Source organism: Giraffa tippelskirchi, chromosome 6 (genome assembly GCF_054371585.1).
Source record: "Giraffa tippelskirchi isolate mGirTip1 chromosome 6, T2T-mGirTip1v1.2.pri, whole genome shotgun sequence".
NCBI classification, from domain to species: domain Eukaryota; kingdom Metazoa; phylum Chordata; class Mammalia; order Artiodactyla; family Giraffidae; genus Giraffa; species Giraffa tippelskirchi.
In genome coordinates, this window is record NC_137280.1 from 15,401,753 (window position 1) to 15,421,990 (window position 20,238).

Sequence of the window (20,238 nt, forward strand, 5' to 3'; positions counted from 1 at the left end):
TTCCCTTTCATGCACTGGAGAAGGAAATGGCAACCCACTCCAGTATTCTTGCCTGGAGAATCCTAGGGACGGCGGAGCCTGGTGAGCTGCCGTCCGTGGGGTCGCACAGAGTCGGACACGACTGAAGCGACTTGGCAGTAGCAGTAGCAGCAGCATTTGTGCCTCATTCTTAGATATTTACCTCTAAATTTCTAAATAAAATGCTTATATTGAAGTTTTTTTATCTTTCATGTTTAGTTAGATATTATAATACTGTCTGTACATACTATCTATTACAATAACCCTAATGCCTTGAAACAGCGTAAGTTTACTACTGTTTTATTACAGTTCTGTAGTTTAAAGTCTAAAACGAGTCTTATACTAAAATCAAGGTGTGAGTGGAGTTGTGTTCTATGAAGCGTCTAGGAGAGAATCCATTTCCTTGCTTTTTCCACCTTGTTTAGGCCACCAGCATTCCTTGGTCTAGTCCTCATGCCCCATTTTCAGAGCCAATAAAATTGCATTTCTCTGATAGTGCTTTTGTCATGACATATCTTTCTCTGACTCCTATCTTCTGCTGCCCTCTTTTAATAATATTTTTAAGAACCCTGATGGTTACATGTGTTCCACCTGGATAGTATGGGTTACTCCCCACATTTCAAATTAGCTTATTAGTAATTTTAATTCTTTTTTTTCACCTTAATATTCCTTTGCCATGTAAGATAGCATATTCCCAGATCCTGGGATTAGGATTCGAGCCTTTTGAGTGAAGGTGGGATGGTATTATCCAGCCTTTTAAGAGGATTTAGCTTTTATGGGCAGTTCTTACTATAGGCTCTGTTCTTTTCTTCTAAGTCATCTAATTATATCACAGATTTTGCTTAAATATATATTCAGTGTCAATATGTTATGGGCATATATATATGAAATATACTGCCATTAAATGTTTTTTGTTATGTTACTTTTATCCTTGGGGTTAATAACTTAATAATATGTTTATCATATAAGAATAAAATAATAATATAATTGTTATTACCTAAGTTTTCTGATCCCAGCATCTGTTTACCTGAAGTTCCTTTTCTATTGATTTTTTTATCTCTACTTTTCATTTTAGTGATTTATGCCTAGTTTCTGATGATCCCTCATATTGTAGAATAAATTTTAAATAGCTAAAAATTGGAAAATAACTAAACTTGAAACCTGTTTTTAAGGTTGAAGCTTACTGAATGGCAGATGTCATTGTAGGAGAATTGGACACTTACTCATGTTTTTGTAGGTGAGGTGATAATGAGTTACCAATATCTCTGGTTCCTTTTTCTTGGACTCGCTAGTTTTCACAGAAATCCTTCCATTTCCTTGATGCAGGTTTTAACTCTGGCATTGAAGGTTCTTAGAGAGTCAAAGAAAAGGTTTCATTATTCTATACATCTATTTTATATTCATTTTTAGACAGTCTCCCATTTTTAGTATGCACCCTTTCTTTGGTAGTGTCCCTTAGTTCATTGTCCGTCTAGTTCAACTTCTCCATTGTTGTTGGGATGAGAGTGGGATATTTGTATTGCTGCGTGGATTAAGGCAAAGAATCTGTGGTTATTAGATAGACTTTCAGTCACTGCTCATCTTTTTAGCCTCATCTGCATTCCTGTCCTCTGAACTACCTGGTTTCTTTAATTCTTACCTTTCCAAGGATTATTGCCAATCAGTTTGCTTCTTAATATGGTAACTCACAGGCACTTTTCTCTGAGTCATCCTCTTGCTACTTGTTCATCAATATCTATCTTCTGAAATTTTGATGACAGTGCTTGCCTCTTTGAGAGTTGCACTTTTAGCTCTTATCTTTCCATTTTCATTTCTTTGTTGGTATTGGGCCCTAAAAATTAAGTCAGAAACAGAAATAAACTTATGTGTCGCTTGATCCTTAATCTTTTACTTCCACTCAGATATACAGGTCATTCTCATTTGTTTGTCTTTTAATTTATATGAATGATCATACTGAACACTAAAGGGCTAACATGTCTGTGAGGTTAGGAGAATTATGTTGGATAAGAAAGATGGTGGGTACTACTATTCAACATAGTTTTGGAAGTTCTAGCCACAGCAATCAGAGAAGAAAAAGAAATAAAAGGAATCCAGATTGTAAAAGAAGAATCAAAACGCTCGCCGTTAGCAGATGACATGATCCTCTACATAGAAAACCCTAAAGACTCCACCAGAAAATTACTGGAGCTAATCAATGAATATAGTCAATTTGCAGGATATGAAATTAAAACAGAGAAATGCCTTGCATTCCTATACACTAACAATGAGAAAACAGAAAGAGAAATTAAGGAAACAGTTCCATTCACCATTGCAATGAAAAGAATAAAATACTTAGGAATAAATCTACCTAAAGAAACAAAAGACCTGTATATAGAAAACCATAAAACATTGATGAAGGAAATCAAAGATGAAACAAATAGGTGGAGAAATATACCATGTTCATGGATCAGAAGAATCAATATAGTGAAAATGAGTATACTACCCAAAGCAATCTATAGATTCAGTGCAATTCCAATCAAGCTGCCAGTGGTATTTTTCACAGAACTAGAACAAGTAATTTCACAATTTGTATGGAAATACAAAAAACCTCGAATAGCCAAAGCAATCTTGAGAAAGAAGAATGGAACTGGAGGAATCAACCTGCCTGACTTCAGACTATACTACAAAGCTACAGTCATCAAGACAGTATGGTACTGGCACAAAGACAGAAATAAACATCAGTGGAACAAAATAGAAAGCTCAGATAAATCCATGCACCTATGGACACCTTATCTTTGACAAAGGAGGCGAGAATATACAATGTAGAAAAGACAATCTCTTTGACAAGTAATGCTGGGAAAACTCGTCAACCACTTGTAAATGATTGAAACTAGAACACTTTCTAACACCATACACAAAAATAAACTCAAAATGGATCAAAGATCTAAATGTGAGACCAGAAACTATAAAATTCCTAGAGGAAAACATAGGCAAAACACTCTCTGACAATCACAGCAGGATCCTCTATGACCCACCTCCCAGAGTAATGGAAATAAAGGCAAAAATAAACAAATAGGACCTAATTAAACTTAAAAGCTTTTGCACAATGAAGAAAACTATAAACAAGGTGAAAAGACAGCCTTCAGAATGGGAGAAAATAATAGCAAATGAAGCAGCTGACAAAGAATTAATTTCAAAAATATACAAGCAGCTCGTGCAACTCAATACCAGAAAAATAAACGACCCAATCAAAAATGGGCCATAAAACTAAACAGACATTTCTCCAAAGAAGACATACAGTTGGCTAACAAAGACAGGAAAAGATGTTCAGCATCACTCATTATCAGAGAAATGCAAATCAAAACCACAATGAGGTACCATCTCACACTGGTCAGAATACCTGCTATCCAAAAGTCTACAAGCAATAAATGCTGGAGAGGGTGTGGAGAAAAGGGAACCCTCTTACACTGTTGGTCGGAATGCAAACTATGCAAACTACCGTCCTATGGAGAACAGTGTGGAGATTCTTTAAAAAACTGGGAATAGAACTGCCATACTACCCAGCAATCCCACTGCTGGGCATACACACTGAGGAAACCAGAATTGAAAGAGACATGTGTATCCCAATGTTCATCGCAGCACTGTTTACAATAGCGAGGACATGGAAGCAATCTAGATGTCCATTGGCAGATGAATGCATAAGGAAGCTGTGGTACATATACACAATGGAATATTACTCAGCCATTAAAAGAATACATTCGAATCAGTTCTAATGAGGTGGATGAAACTGGAGCCCATTACAGAGAGTGAAGTAAGTCAGAAAGAAAAACACCAATACAGTATATTAACACATACATATGGAATTTAGAAAGATGGTAATGATGACCCTATATTCAAGACATCAAAAGAGACACAGATGTAAAGAACAGACTTTTGGAGTCCGTAGGAAAAGGCAATGGTGGAATGATTTGAGAGAATAGCATTGAAACATGTATGTTAGCATATGTGTTATAGATCGCCAGTTCAGGTTCGACGCATGAGACAGAGCGCTCACGGGTGGTGCACTGGGACGACCCTGAGGGATGGGATGGGGAGGGAGGTGGGAGAGGGTTTCAGAATGAGGGACACATGTACACCCATGGCTGATTCACGTCAATGTATGGCAAAAAGCACTACAATATTGTAAAGTAATTAGTCTCCAATTAAAATAGTTAATTTAAAAAAAAGAGAAAGATGGTAGGAAGAGAATCTGAATTAATGGTGTACCACAGGACTGAGATTATGTGTTGAGTTAATATCATTTAGAAAAATACTAAAAGGAGAAGAAATAACAGTGCATTATTTTATACTAAATTGTATTATGGAAATTCAGTATTTTTAGGTTATTCTATTGATAGTATATACCATGTGAAATTGTATTTCAATTGAAGTACCTTAGGGATTCCTTCTTCCCTTCTTCTGGTAGATTTTGACAGCAATATTTGATTAAATGCATATGGCAGTGCTTTGTGAAATTATTATTTCAAATATAAGATACTGTCGCTGCCTGTTCTGTTGACTCATATCAGATGACTATACAACTTTCTAAAATGTTGCACCTCTTCTCTAAATTAAGTTCTGTATAAAATTCAGATTTCTCAGAGTTAAATACCTTGAACAATAACTGCAGTATTTTGGCCTCCACGTGAAACAGTAATTAATAGTGGCTTGCCTTAAGAAGCCACATAACTACCAAATACATAATGCTACCTATATCTGAAGCCTTGATTTTTCAGTTTCAGAGTTTTTGGTCTTTTTTTTTCACCATTTCATGTTCTTAACAGGAAGATTTCCTTTCACAATTTTAGGAAGCAGCGTTCATATAGGTTGAAAACAATGTGAGGGGTGCCCTGAGTTGTTCAATGCCAAGATTCTGTTCCTTTATCTCTTCCTAGTGCGTATGTTTGGGGTATTTTACAAATTTTGGTTTGATAGTAGAATGGAAAGAAGCCAAGTTTATTTTTAAATTATTTTTATGAGTACTGTTTCTTGTTTAGAGCAATTTTAGGTTCACAGCAATATTGAAGAGGTCTGAAGTTTTCAGTATAGCTTCTGCCTCCTTATCAGTTTACATAACCTCCCCCAATATTGACATCCCTCACCAGGGTGGTATATTTGTGACAACTGATGAACCATATCGACACATCATATCACTCAAGGTTCATAATTTACATTACTAAGGTTATTTTTTAATAGCAGCTTTTCTCCATTGTTGAAGACTATCAAGAGATGACTATAATTATCTTTTTAAAAATCTGAGGTTGAGCAATTAAAAGAAAATTACTTTAGGAAAAAAATTTTCTTAAGGAGAAACTCTGCAGGATGTTTTAGTTTTTAAAACATATAAAAATATCTCAAGTTTAATTATAATAAAAAGGTAAAATAAGTTCTTGATAGTTTTAATCTAAAATAAGATGCTTTATACACGTGTGTGATTCTTATCAGAAGAGATTTCAGGCAACTTCTTTTTTTAAAATTATTTTTTATTGAAATATAGTTGATTTACAGCATTGTTTCAGGTATATAGCACAGTGATGCATATATATATATATATATATTATTCTTTTTCATTATAGATTATAATATCGAGTATAATCCCCTGTACTATACATTACAGCTCTTCTGAAAAGATTGTTCAGAGTCTTATCAATATATACTGCACACATTACATATTAACAAAGACAGACCTTTCATTTGAGATTCAAAGTAGAGTCCTAAACTTGGTGTAAACTTTGTAAAAGAATCAGCTTATAAAGTAATTTTTTAAAAAGCCCTGTTTGTCTATCCATGTATTTTTAGTTTTGCAGCCAACTGAGCTATTTCAATTCTAACCCTGAGAGAGTCTTTCATTAGCTCTTGTCTCCTGATTACTATCTAGATTCTTCAATTCCCCTCCACCCCCCCAAAATGGGTGTAGAATGAGAGTCTGATTCTGGGTGCTTGAGTTAGAATAAGGTATTATTCCATTTTGTATCCCTCTCATCACTTAACATAATGATTGGATCAGGGTAAATTATCACTGATTATAACTTGTGCATCCACAGTAGATGTTAAACATGCTGAGGTAGCTCAACTTCCTTTCTTATGAGGAGAAAAGTGATCCAAGCCTCCTCACTTTCTGACTTGAGCCTGGGCAGAATCCTTACTTCTCTAAACTTTGGTTTTCCTGAATATGAAGTAGAATAGTAATAGCTACCTCTTTTTTCTTTTCTTTTGATATGAATAAAAATAGCAAATTAGATGTAGTGCATGGCACTTATTTTAAGTGCTCAGTGAGTGTTAGGTGCTATAATTAGTACTACTGCTATTACTGCTATTACTATTATTACTATTACTACAATGTTTATATCATATTGTAGGCATCGTTTAACTTTCTGAAATACAACTTAAGTTTGTTGGGCCATAGATTTTGAGAATTTGATAAAAGCTGATAAAATCATAGGAAAAAATATAAGTACACAACATTTAGACTCCTGCTATGAGGATAATGGGTTCAAGTGGTGAATATTGGGAAATAGCAACCAATTGTTTCGTGTTCTTGTAACAGTCAAATAGAAATTAGCAAATTTAGAGGTTCTTCTGAAGCAAAGATTAGTATGTGAGAGATGTTTCTCAAGATGATGTCCTTTAACCAGTGGCTAACCCTGTAGTGTTTTAGTTAAATGGCAGGCTTCCTGGGCCACATCTCACAAAGACTATGTAGGGCTTCTTGAACACACCAGAGTTTGAAATCAAAGATTTTAGTATAATGTCTAATATATCTATCATAAAAGTTCATAGTTTTCTTAATTCTTCATACTCAGTTCTCCTTCATGAAGTTTCACATATGAAGGATGATACATATTTAATTGGAATGTGGAGTGGGGAAAAGAATGCCTCTTTTCATGAGTATTGGTGAAATGAGTGATGAGTTTTCTGTGATAAGATCAAATTGTGTTAAACAGCTCAGCTCTTCCTCTGAATTCCTCTAATCCATTGTATCCCAATTTGTAAAAATGAGAGAACAATAACATTTTTATTACCACCCTGTTTTGAGGCTAGAATGAAATGTGTGGATAACACACAGTACGTCCTTTGGTATATGTTAATGGATTAGGGTTCTTCACATTATCATCATTTTTTGTGGTTTACAATAATGTTAGTATAATGTTCTTAAGGTTTCTCTGCTTTTGAAGTCTTACCTAGCCTTCAGGGCCAAAATGAGTTTCTCCTCTTTGAATTACATTTTCCCTACCAGTTATGTCATGGTAATTGTTTGCTTCTGTGCTTTATGTCCTTCAGCAAGTGGCATATAGTAGAAAAGATAATGCTCACTTTTTTTTATTAATTGATATAGAATCCCTTTGGTTTCTTTTAGCTACACTTGGCATATCGTTTTTGCTTATAAGCTATTGTATTTTAACTTAGGAGCTGTTTTGAGCTATCTTGTTTCTCTCTTTGCATCCTACCTGACCAAGATATTTTGAGGAGTCTGTTTATACAGGTAGTTTCATGCTTAAAGTAATGCCTCTGCATAAATGAAAGTCAGTTTATAAGTTAAATTTGTTTCAAATTGAAAATCTTACTCTATATTCTAAAACCAAGTGTGATTTTTTTAGTATCCATATTTTTAAACAACTGTTTGTTTAAAATTTGCATAAGTATAGTTTAAAGAGTTCAACCTGTTTATTTTAAAATTGCATCATTTTACCTCCTAAACACTAAACTCTGAAGCCTAACACAAATACTGTAAGAACATCTGAGGTAGATAATTAAAGTATAATTAAGTTTAAATGCCTCGGTGAAGGAGTATAAAAATTATTTAAATTCAATCGGCTAGTACATTTGCAGTTTTCTTTTATTAGGTGTGAAATCTAAGAATCCCCTGCCAACTCTTGAGGGCTCAATCCAGAATGTTGAATTGAAGTACTGCAGCACATCATTGGTCAAATGTGCCTCTGGGACCGTGGGATCAATAAAAATTTGTGCCAAAGCCCCAGGTATGTGCAGCTGGACCGTGTAAAACTTTATTGCCTGTATAGGAGAATTGGCCTTGCGTTTTACAAGGAGCGTTACTGAAACAAGAATTTACTCATTGTTCCTATGAATCAGAGGTTTTAAATTTTTTTATTTTACTTGAAAAAAATTGTTAATTGTGCCAGGATGATACTTCTTGACATTAATAAATCACTTTTTACTTAAGAAAAAAAAATATTGCATAGTTTTAAGAATGGTTATGAGGGAATAAAAATTAAAGGAAAATTTATTCTTACACTTTTTGGGATGGAATAGGAGGTATAGATGTATATGACACTTAAAAATTAAATTAAAATGTTGCTAGTATAATGAAATTAAACAGAAGCCCCAGCTGTTTTTTAACTTAAGGTTGTAATTGACTTTGCCTTCCTTCCAATATTTTATTTCATAATATTTTCCTTAAACTATTTGTTATTTAATTTTTTCCAGTGTGGATTAAATGTCTAGATAAGTTTAAAGAGGTACAGATTCCCTTGAATATTTACAATGCAGTGTGTACATGTTGTTTTATTCTATAAGCTTTTCTGAACATGTTCTACATTAATCAGCTAAATACTAAAACATTTTAAGAGTTAAAAGTGCATTTAATTTTTATCAGTCCTACTTTTTAGAATATAACTAAATGTACAACTAAAATTACCAAGTGTAAATGGAAATTTTATATTGTGTTGTTCATATACTTTACAATCAAGCATCCCCAGGCTACTCCTATATATATATATATATTTTTTTTTTTGATAACCTTCCTTTTCATACATCTGTCTGTTCAGGTGACAGTGGAAAAGAGAAGTTGATTCCATTGCTTCAGGGTCCTTCTGACACTAAAGACCTTCACAGCAGCAAGTGGCTCAATGAGAGCAGAAAGCCGGAATCTCTCTTAGCTCCAGATTTGATAGCCTTCACAGTCCAGGTTCCACAGTGTATGGACTACTGCCACAGTTCCGGTAAGTACACCGTTATTCACTTGTTTTGAATTTTCTTTTCCCAAGACTTTTAAAAAGGCACTTTTTTCTTTCCTTCTTTCCTTCCCTTCCCTTCCCTCCCTCCCCCCTCATTTTTCGTCCATTCTTCCTCATTTTTTTATTTGTGTCCATTGGGATACACCCTGCTGTTTGAGCCTTCTGTGTATTTACAAAAGGGAAAAAATATCGATGGTGTAACAAAGAAAAAAATGCAGAAGTCAGGTTCTTATTTCTTAGAATTAATTTTTTTTTAGAAGCTCTTTGCCTAGAATCTATTTCATTTTATTCACCACCGTAATAGCAGATCTGTATACCTCTCACGTTGAGAGGAGATATTAGAAGGATCAGTGAAGACTGGGGATAAAGAAGTATGATAAGGAGAGCCTGACATCAGCAGTGAGTTCAGTTAGTCAGTATGTTGTTAGTAAAGCCAAGACAATGATGCTGGAAATAAGATAGCTAGATAGATATTCTTAAAGGGTCAGAGGTCTGAATTTTTTCTTTAGAATTAATTGGCCAGTGAGGTGATTTCAAATAGCTGCCTAAGAGAAGAGCTCGATTAACAGTATACAACAAGTACTGTAGCTTATAGAAAATGCATTAAATATGAGTTCAAAGTAAGTTCACTTTGACTAAGTTCAAAGTAGAAACCATGAAAAGATTTGTAATTAGCTAGACAGAGACTATACGGAGGTGAATATTTGAAACAGTGCACATATGCAGGATGCAAAACCGTTTGAAAGCAGAATTTGATATAGTAGCATTTGTAGCTGAATGGCATTCACACTAGAAACTGGAAATTAGTATTTGAAAGGTGAGTCTGAGAACCCCTGAATCAGCATTCTTTTGAAGAGAACTCCTCACAAAGACATTTTCATCTTGATGAGGATGAGTGTGGAACCCTAAGGAAAAAATGTAAGGATGAGGCCACTACCCATCCCTTATGGGTAGAAGACTTTGCCAGTAGTTTAAGGTAGGGCTTGGTAAACATTTTACTAACATTTTGGGCTTTCTGGGCCACATGGGCTGTTTCCATTTTGCTGTTTTAGCACACAAAAAAGCCATGAAAAAGTGTTAGTTGCTCAGTCCTCTCTGACTCTTTGCAGCCCCAAGTACTGCAGCGCTAGGCTCCTTTGTCCATGGGCTTTTCTGGACAAGAATACAAGAATATTAGAGTGGGTAGCCATTCCCTTCTCCAGGGGATCTTCTCAACCCAGAGACTGAACTTGGGTCTCCTGCCACTGCAGGCAGATTCTTTTTACTGAGCCACCAGGGAAGCCCAAAAATAGCCATAGGTAAATGAATGGGTGTGACTGTGTTCCAGTAAAATTTCATTCACAAAATAGGTGGGCATGATTTAACCTATGTGGATCACCTACTCCTGCATCGGGAGAAATGATTGGTGGTTAAATCATGCTTTTTTTAAATGCCTATTAAATCATATTCTTTAAATATGCTATTGGAGAATCTCCTTTTTTAATTGTTCAAATAGTAGTTTTTGGTAGGTTTTGTTTTCAATCATTAAAATGTTACTAGAATGACCAGAATTTTGGTTAGAATTTTGATACCTAAGAAGGGACTAAGCTTACTAGACTCTATTGCATATGCTTTTTTTTTTAATAGTTTATAAAAATAAATTATTTATTTGGGTGTGTGGATCTTAGTTGAGGCATGCAGGAGCTTCATTGCATCACGTAGGATCTTTCACTGTGGCTCGTGGGCTTAGTGGCTCCATGGTATGTGAGATGTTAGTTCCCCAACCTGAGATTGAAGCTGTGTCTCCTGCATTGCAAGGTGGATTCTTATCCACCAGACCACCATGGAAGTCCCTACTGCATATTCCTACATAGGACAGGGACTCTTCATTTGTTTGTTTTGCCATATGTACCACTAGAATGAACTGAGTCAAGCATATTTAGATAATACTCTGATCTTTCTCATAACAGTATTTGTATTATTCTTTGTAATCTAAATGCATATTCAGGATCTCAATATATATGTTTGCATTTTGAACCTTTATATAAAAGTAAAGTACTGTAAGAATTATACATATGATATTTCTAAGATAAAGTTTTACATTTTTTCTGCTGTTAAGGAGATTCATCTAATCTTCAACATTAGTGTTACATTTAGTGAAATATTTATGGATTTGCATGTAAAATTTTAATATCATGCATTTGGTTCTTTGAAAATATTCCTTGGGTGTGTTTTAATCCTAAAATGTAAATTAGTGTTTTTACTTGAACTACATTCACATACTTTATTTAGGGTATTTTTAAATTTAAATTTTCCATCCATCTTGGGAACTGCCACCCACATTCATGGCTTAGGTATTTATGACATGGTATTTATGAAACGGTTATGAGAGAGCTCATAAGTATTATTTTTTAAAGCTAGTTTTAAAATAATATTAATCTTACATTCCTGTAATAAAGTTTAGAGGGTGTGTGTTTATCTGTGTGTGTGTATATGACTGATGGTATAAACAAGTTGTAAATAAATTTTAAATGAAGAAATAATTTATCAATCCTTTAAAAGTTTATTGAAATATAACCCTTTCAGCAAGTTCTTTCCTAGCCACAGCCACTGTATATAAAAACTTTTTTCTCTCTTGTTGGCGTATATGTACATATTCAGTGGTAAAGAATCCACCTGCCAATGAGGGGGACATGGGTTTGATCCCTGGGTTGGAAAGATCCCCTAGAGAAGGTAATGGCAACCTACTCCAGTATTATTGCCTGAAGAATCCCATGGACAGAGGAACATGGCAGACTGTAGTCCATTGGGTTGCAAGAGTCTCACAGGACTTAGCAACTGAACACACATGCACACTAACACATTTTATTTACTTACTATTCTAAAGTTTTTCTTATCACACTCTGTAATAATATATATGTTACTGATTTATCTTGTTGAGTTTTGTTTTTCCTGCTATTAGAATTTAATGTTTTATTATGGTCGGAATTTTTTGTCTTTCTTGAACACAGATATGTATTCCTAGTGGCTAGAACAATATCCCACAAATAGTAAGCTATCAACAAATATTGACTGAATTGAAGAGCAAGTAAGTGATGATTGTGTTTGCCTTTCTTTGGTTTTTGAGGCTGAAGCACCCATGAGTCATTACTGATGTTTGCTTCAGGGGAAAAAAAAAGATTTTGGATAGTTGAACTCTTCTAGATGAACAATGAAGGGAAGCACAAGTAATCTCTGCTGTCTTTTTTAGAGACAGACCACCCAAAAGAGGTTGTTAATGTGCTTTTCCCATTGATATATATAATTTGAATGAGAGGTTTTGGAATGTGGCAAATGGTGTATTTTAGAGGAGTTTGGTGATCATTCTAATTGGTTTCTGATTATCATGGCATCCTGTGTGGAAGACAACTGCTTTTGTACATATGCTCCCAAATTGAAGGGGGTTATTGAAATTGGGGACCAGATAATGTTGTGAATATTATTGAATATACTAGGAAGTGAGTTTTGAGAGAAGCTCACTCAGGATAAAGAGGTAGAGTTTTTCGACTGTGACTTCAGAATGTGCGAAAATGGAAAGCGTTTTAAATGGGATTACATATAATTGACTGAAAGAAGTATTAACAGGATTAATAAAACTTATTATGGACACAGTATTTTTCAATTTATAAATCACTTGCATATAAGTTTTTCAATTTGTTTACAAAACAAAACTGTTTTCAGCACAACAAATTTAGTTTGTCTAACAGAGAAGGAAATTGAAGCTCAGAAGTTGTCCAAATGTTTAACAAGTCAGACTTTGAATATGGGTCTTCTAACTGTATAATATTTTTCCACTGTCTCAGGTTATTTATCATTGTGTCTTTAATTCTTAGCATTCATATTGTAAACATTGTAACACTCGGCCTTATATATTCTTAACTTTGAGAATCTCCTTCTTTACTTCATATTTATTGTTGTTAAGTCACTCAGTTGAAGAAGGAAATGGCACCCCACTCCAGTACTCTTGCCTGGAAAATCCCATGGACGGAGGAGCCTGGAGGGCTACAGTCCATGAGGTCGCAAAGAGTCGGACACAACTGAGCGACTTCACTTTCACTTTTCACTTTCCTGCACTGGAGAAGGAAATGGCAACCCACTCCAGTGTTCCTGCCTGGAGAATCCCAGGGACGGGGGAGCCTGGTGGGCTGCCGTCTATGGGGTCATACAGAGTCGGACACGACTGAAGCAACTTAGCAGCAGCAGCAGCAGCAGTCACTCAGTTGTGTCCAACTCCCTTGTGGCCAGGCTTCTCTGTCCATGGGATTTCGCAGGTAAGAATACTGGAGTGGGTTGCCATTTATTTGTCTAGGGGATCTTCCTGGCCCAGGGATTGAACCTCTGTCTCCTGCATTGGCAGGTGGATTCTCTACAGCTTAGTCACTCGGGAAGCCTTGACTTCATCTTAAATACTATCAAAAGAGCCACACTTCCATGATGTCACAGGAGTGCTTTGTCTTTGAAGTCTTAGAAACTCCATTTGCTCTTTTCCTTCTTCCCCCTTGATCACTTTCTCTACTTGACTGGCTCTGATTCCAGTGAAGGAGCTGAAAGCTCCTATGGGAGTCCAGTGCAGCCCACTTCCTGTATACATTGTTACTATTCACAGGAACCAGTTAGTGGCACTTCTGTTACTTACCTTTGTATAGATAAATAAACTAGATTCTTCTTGACTTCCTTTAGAAGTAGAAGCACATGGTGACTATAAGTCATGTATGTAAAATATTTTAAAATAGGTTCTCAACATTCTTTCTTTTCTTTTTTTAAATATAAACTTGAGCTCTTCTTTATATGCTATATTTTGCCTATGATTTATAGGAGATTCTGCTTGTTAAAAAGTTCTTTCTTAGTCTTTATTAATCTGATACTAATGTATAAATAAATTTTCGAGTGTCTGCTATTTAGGAATATAAAATGATTACAAAATACTATCCAGCTTAGGATTAAAGGGAATTTACATGACAGTCATTTCAATTTCTGAGTCAGTATTAGGAGTCTTTTTGATATGTCTCTCTTTTTCTCTGTACTTCAGATCTCTTGGCTTTCTTTAAATTTCTCACTGGTGATTATGATTTTGCATATTGTGTTTTTTTCTGTCTGGGATTTTTACAACTGTCCTTACCCTTTTAACTTACACCTCTTCGAATTTCAGCTTAGTGTTGAGGTCTTAGCTCACCTACTATATCTTCAAGTAAGGCCGAAGGCTGCTTTTTCCCTTCTCGCCTTTCCAGTTTGATTAATTATTTCTGTTACATTCATTTTCATAATTCACTGTACATTTCTTTCATAGCACTTAATGACAGTAGTATTTACGTAGCTTTGTGACTTGAATGCTGTCTGTCTTCACCATTTGACAGTGATTTCTGAGAGGACAGAGTTAGTCACTGGCTGCTTATCATTTTATCTCTAGTACCTAAAATTTCCTGACATACAGGGAATTCTTAGAAAATCACTTATTGAGTGAATGAGTAAATGGATATTTATGATAGATGGTCAAGGATATGAATGTATTTGACAAATAAATAGTAAGTTCTTAATGTAATACATGTTGACCATCTACCCTCTTCTCTCCCTGTTTCTTCCTCTTCCTCCTTTTCCAGACACACATCCACCCACACACCCACACCCCCCCCACACACATACCCCACCCCCCATTGGAAAGAATACCTACCAGTATCTTTCTTTGTTAAACAGATATGATTAGTATTAGGTCCTCAGTTTGTTGGACTGAAGCTTCCGTTTCTTAGTCTTATAAGTGACATGAAATAATGTGTGTGTGTGTATGTGCATGCACATGTGTGCTCAGTGGTGTCTGACTCTTTGCGACCCCATTGACTATAGCCTGCCTGATAGGCTCCTCTGTCCCTGGAATTTTCCAGGCAACAATACTGGAGCAGGTTGCCATCTCCTTCTCCAGGGGATCTTCCCGACCCAGGTGTCAAACCTGTGTCTCTTCCATCTCTTGTATTGGCAGGCAGATTCTTTACCACCTTGCCACCTGGGAATCAACCCTAAATATACCTGAAAAAACTTATTGTCTTTTGTTTCATTGGCATTTATGTATGATCATACCTTTTCCATTGAAACCTTCATCTCTCTTGGCTCTCAGGAGTTATAACACCTGATATCTTTTGTTTTTTTCTACATACTGTGAATGGCGACAATGACTGCTCTTTATTCTGGACTAGCTTTGAAAGGATATTTGTATAGTGAACAGTATTGGGAGATAGATCCTGTGTCCCTCTGGAGCCAATGGAGTGCATGCTTACTGCCCATTATAAAAGATCTGGTTCCTCAACACAGGGTTCATTTCTCCTTTTTTTAATTGAAGTACTGTTGATTTACAGTGTTCAATTAGTTTCAGGTACAGGATTCATTTCGTGCAGTGCATTCCACTGCATGTGCCGTCATCCACCCAGATACATCTTTGTTGTTTCTCTGTGAAACTTGAGGGCAGAAGGAACTGATATGATATAAATGCATATGTTGATACTCATGCTGCTTGCTGGGCCATGAGTAATATAGTCCTTTGTCTGACTCAGGAGTCTCCTGTCTTCTACATCATTCATTATAGCTCACAGTTTTTGATGCTAGCACAGTATAGTCTGTTAGTTCTCCTTATTGCACCATCTTCATTTCCTTCCTCAAATGTGTTTCTTTCCTTTTATCTTAAGTATAGGTTGTTTCTGATAATGTGACCAGTCCTCTTATGTTTAATTCAATCAACAGTGTGTGTGTGTGTGTGTGTGTGTGTGTGTTTAGCAACCAACCCTATGTGTATATCTCTGTGTCCATTTATTTTCTCTTGAGAGCCAAATTCCAAATTTTAACCACCTCTTGACCATTGCCCAATGGATATTTTACTGTTGCATAACATGTTTAAAGCAAAACTCAGTATAGTTTCACTCATCCCACTTGATACTCCATCATTCAATTTCAGATAATGGCACTACTTCCCTCTTAATGGTGAAAATTTGAGCACTAGGTTAATTGCACCTTCTTTCTCCTCTGCGTATGGTAGATGTTCCACAAAACCTTTTTTTTTAAAACTGAGTAGTCCAGGATAAACAGAATAGATTTAATTTAGTCACTTCCCATGTGATTTGCCTTCATACTTCCATGACATGTTTGAAAAAGTCTCTTTTAAAATTTAATACAGTCCTTCACATAGCACAAATTATGGTGTATTTTCCAGATATATATATAATGAACTTCTATTTAGTTACTATTTGTCTTGAGCTTTTGTGCTACTGGAAATTAGAGTTTTTCACACAAGCTACTGTAAGACACTGTTCTGTATTTTGTAGTCTTAATAAATTTATGAATTTACATGCAGAATGTTACATTTATTCCTAGAAAATTTCATCTAATTGATTTTGTTCACCATTAAGGAAGATGATAATCTTTTAAAATATCAGGCTGTAGTTACTTGTGCAAGTAAGATGAACATGCTATATTTGCTTTTGACATATAAAACTCAAAACAACTTCTTTCTTTCTCATACCAGAAAAATAGAATTAAATGATTTTGAGGATATATAAAAATCATTTAAAACAACTGTACCTCTTAAAATGTCATTTAATTCATAAGATAGTTTAAGCTGAACTTTCTATTCCCTGGTTTTAATCAGTTTTAGAAATTGTTTTAACTTTACTAGATTGGCCTGTATTAAAAGTTATTTTATATCTTACCCATTAAATATGTACTTTTGATTGTAGTTTTTGGGAAGGACAGTCACAATTACAATTCTGTTCTCTGGAAACTCATATTTAAATTGGGGAGATAATTTTCTTTCTTGATTAAAATATACCAGCTCTTCTATATACACACTCTTCTTTCACCATTTTTAGTTGGTTGGTTAGGATATGGATTAAGTAATCTTTAAAACGAAGACAGTATATTTTGGATTGTAAATTTTAATTTGGGAGAAATTTTGTTGTTGTTCAAAAAAATTCTTCTCATAATGTAGAATTAAGTAAATTGCCTTGAAGTTATGTTTTTAGTATTTTTGACAGGATGCATGAGTCAGAATGCTTATATATTGTAGCAATTAAAGACAATTCACATTTGTGGTTTGGGCATAAATGTGTAAAAATTATACCCATCTATCTTGTTGCATTTCCTTTCTGCTCCCTGAGGACTTTACTATGTGCTTTATCTGTAATTGCTGCCAGTTTTCCATCATGTTCCCACTGGGCTTCTGGTGCAAAAAATCTTATCCTCTTGATGACAGAGCTTGCCTGAATGATTTCATGCTCCTAGCATTTTTGTTCACGGGAATTAGGGGCAAAATGTAACTACAGCTGAACAGAGCGTCTATTTTTGTAATTTTGGAGTTTAGGCTCTGTTATTGGAACTAAATGAAGAGATGCAGGTGTTCTCCAGTCCAAGCCCTTTGGGAGTTTTGATGGTAGATGCTTGAAAAGAAAATGCATGTGTTTCCAGAGTCAAACAGCAGCTGTGAGACAAGGATTTATGTTTTTCTCAGAACTTTGGGATTTCAAAATGTTACATTTAATCACAAGCACAGAAAGGGGAGCAAATGTTAAAGATGTTACGCATAAAAGTAAGTTTACTGATTTCTTTACCATATGAACTATTTGTGGGAATATAGGAGCACAGTGATTTTTAATCAGAATATAAACAATTTCTAAAGGATTATGATAGTTACCAGGACATAGCCTTTAGAGAATGTTGCATTTGTAGCACAGAGAATTTTTTATCCTACTAAGGATTATGTATTTTTTTCTTTCATTTAGACAGATACACAAATACACACACATATACAATGAAAGATCTGGTAAAATTTTTGCCAAAGGCCTTTTGATTATAACTTTTGGGGCAAAAGTTTAAAAAAACATTTTATATTAACACAGCCCAAGGTTTTTAAGTATAAGAAAAAAAAAATTCCATCTAGCATAGTAATTAAGGGAATTTTGCACATGTATAAAGCATACGTTTATATGTATTACAGCAGATATACATTTAAAACGTTTTTTTTTTTTCTTTTTCAAATCATGAAGTTTGTCTTATGGTTGATTCATCTTTATTTAAGGAAAACTTTCCCATATGTCTTTGCTGTTTTCATATTTTATGTTTTATATTTTTAAGTAAAATTATTCACTTATTCAACAAATTTTTTGCAAGTTTTCTGCATATAGAAATAAAATGGTGCATCAAAATCTCTACTGTAAAGAAATTTATGATATATTGAGGAGATAGGCATATAAACACCAAGACTAAATAATGAATAAATGAATGAATGACTTACTAAAACAGCTTATATTTTGAGTGAAGCTTTACTCATTTTAAACTGTATTACTTTGAGCAAGTTAAACTCCTGAGTATTGGTTTCTCATCTGTAAAATGAGTGTATTTTTATCTGATTGTTAGGATCATTGTGTACATTAAATTAGACACTCTGTCTTCGAGTCCATTGTAATTATAAACATAATGCAAACAAAACATATGCAAATAAAGTATTAACTTTATTCTGTCCAAAGTAGTAATCTTTGTTAATCATTATTTTTATTCAAAGATCATGGTTTTTCTCTTGAATCCTTTTCTTTCCTATCATGTTCTCCATATGCCAGCTGATCCCTGTCCACTTTAAATTTTCCTCCAAGTTAACTGTGTAAACCTGTTGTTCTAAAGCTGCAAGCAAATCTTTTACCTAGTCCCAGGATTCTACCTTCCTCCAGATTGAAATGTCTGTTGGATGGCATAATGGTAGGAGTCAGAAACAGCTCAATAGCAACAGGAAATTACTTTGCTTGCTTCTTCAAAAGGTCCCATATTCTGGAAGAAAGCCAATGCAAGGAATCTCCTGAGCCTTGTGGGTGACCAGTTGTTTTCCTTATTTATAGCACAAATTCAAAATTTTGTGTCTTTTTACTGCTTGTGTAGTAAAAAGAAACTGGTTTTCTGAGTAAGTGATAGCTTCATTTGTAAATAGTAAATTATTATATAAGAAATATTTTACATTGTAATGAACTTTAAGTGAACTTCAACATAAAATATATAATGTTTTGTGTATTTTCATATGGATCAAAAAGCTAACATTATTACTTCAGTTTATTTTTATATTTTAGATAATGATGTCTTCAAAACGAGTTTTTATTTTTACATTTTATGTTTAGATTTTGAAGTTAGCTGTGTAGTAGCTGTCATATTGGTCAAATGAGACATAGAAGCCTTAGTGAACCACTAGGAGTTGATTTACAAAACAGGAGTAAATTTCCCATCAGTTTTTGCTACTTGCTGCTTCTCCTAATTGTTGTATCCCTTTTAGAAGAAACTTGATGCCACAGATAGCTTTTGCATCTGTTCTGTCAGCACAGTATTCACAGCAATCATCCTTACACAATTAATTCATTTTGTAAATAAATGATGAGAGTTAGTTGTGCATTAATGTGTAAGAATTTAATCACTTTTCTAAGATTGTTTTGTTTTAATTTCACCTTCTAACTTCTGTCCTTACTCCTCCTCCTCTTTCTTCTCTCTCTCTCTCTCTCTCTCGTCTCCCTTCCTAATTAATAACCCCCTTCTAAGCAGCACCAGGGCACTTTGACCATATCACAGGGCGAACAGTCATAACTCTCTATAGGATTCTTTCCACATGAAACTGGTCAGGATCATAACAAGGACATGATAAGTATTTGATAAATATAGGCTTGTCCTAAGGAAATGATTTTTGCCTTTTTATATAACCTTTTTGTCTACAGGCCCACATCATTTTATTTCTAAATTGATCTGTGGGGGAAAAATGTAGTCTGGTTTCAGCCTGTTAAAGAATGTTTTTAAAAAGTGAAGTCTTGTCTCATATATATATATATAAAATGGACAAATGTTAAAGATTATTGTCTCATATAGGTATAAAATGAATGAATTTTAAAGATTATTAATATCATTGTTCATGAGAGAACCAGTCAGGTGTTAAAACTAGATCAAAGGAGAGATTAAAAAAAGACATTTCTAGATCAGTAATGCTGTAATAAATTTGGAAATGGACACAAAACAGGCTCCTTCTGCAGTGAGGAAGGGAGGTCATTTGTATTTCTACCTGACAGAATTTGTTTGCATCTAGAGTGAATAATTCTTGTGCATTGCTATCGGTTGTCTACCGTTGAGAGATTTGTAAGAGAACTCAAAGGCAATGATAGGTACAGAGTCCCTCTAGAATCAGACTCAGACAACCTCTGAAGGTGTACTC

General features: G+C 34.7%; 1 protein-coding gene across 43 annotated transcripts in view; it reads left to right on the forward strand.

Annotated features, from left to right (window-relative positions):
• The window catches only part of VPS13B (vacuolar protein sorting 13 homolog B), a 752,042-nt gene that overhangs the window by 209,834 nt on the left and 521,970 nt on the right, over nt 1-20,238 (forward strand). For 35 of the 43 annotated variants that reach the window (XR_014057390.1, XR_014057381.1, XR_014057391.1 and 32 more), the window contains 2 exons: nt 7,881-8,015; nt 8,823-8,996. Coding sequence is in view for 21 of the 43 variants with exons in the window: in XM_081503358.1 (XP_081359484.1) it covers nt 7,881-8,015; nt 8,823-8,996 (309 nt within the window). In the remaining 22 variants the exon portion in view is untranslated. Of the gene's footprint in view, nt 1-7,880; nt 8,016-8,822; nt 8,997-12,001; nt 12,644-20,238 lie in introns of those variants that run through there. The other 8 variants (XR_014057388.1, XR_014057384.1, XR_014057382.1 and 5 more) reach the window with 2 other exon arrangements.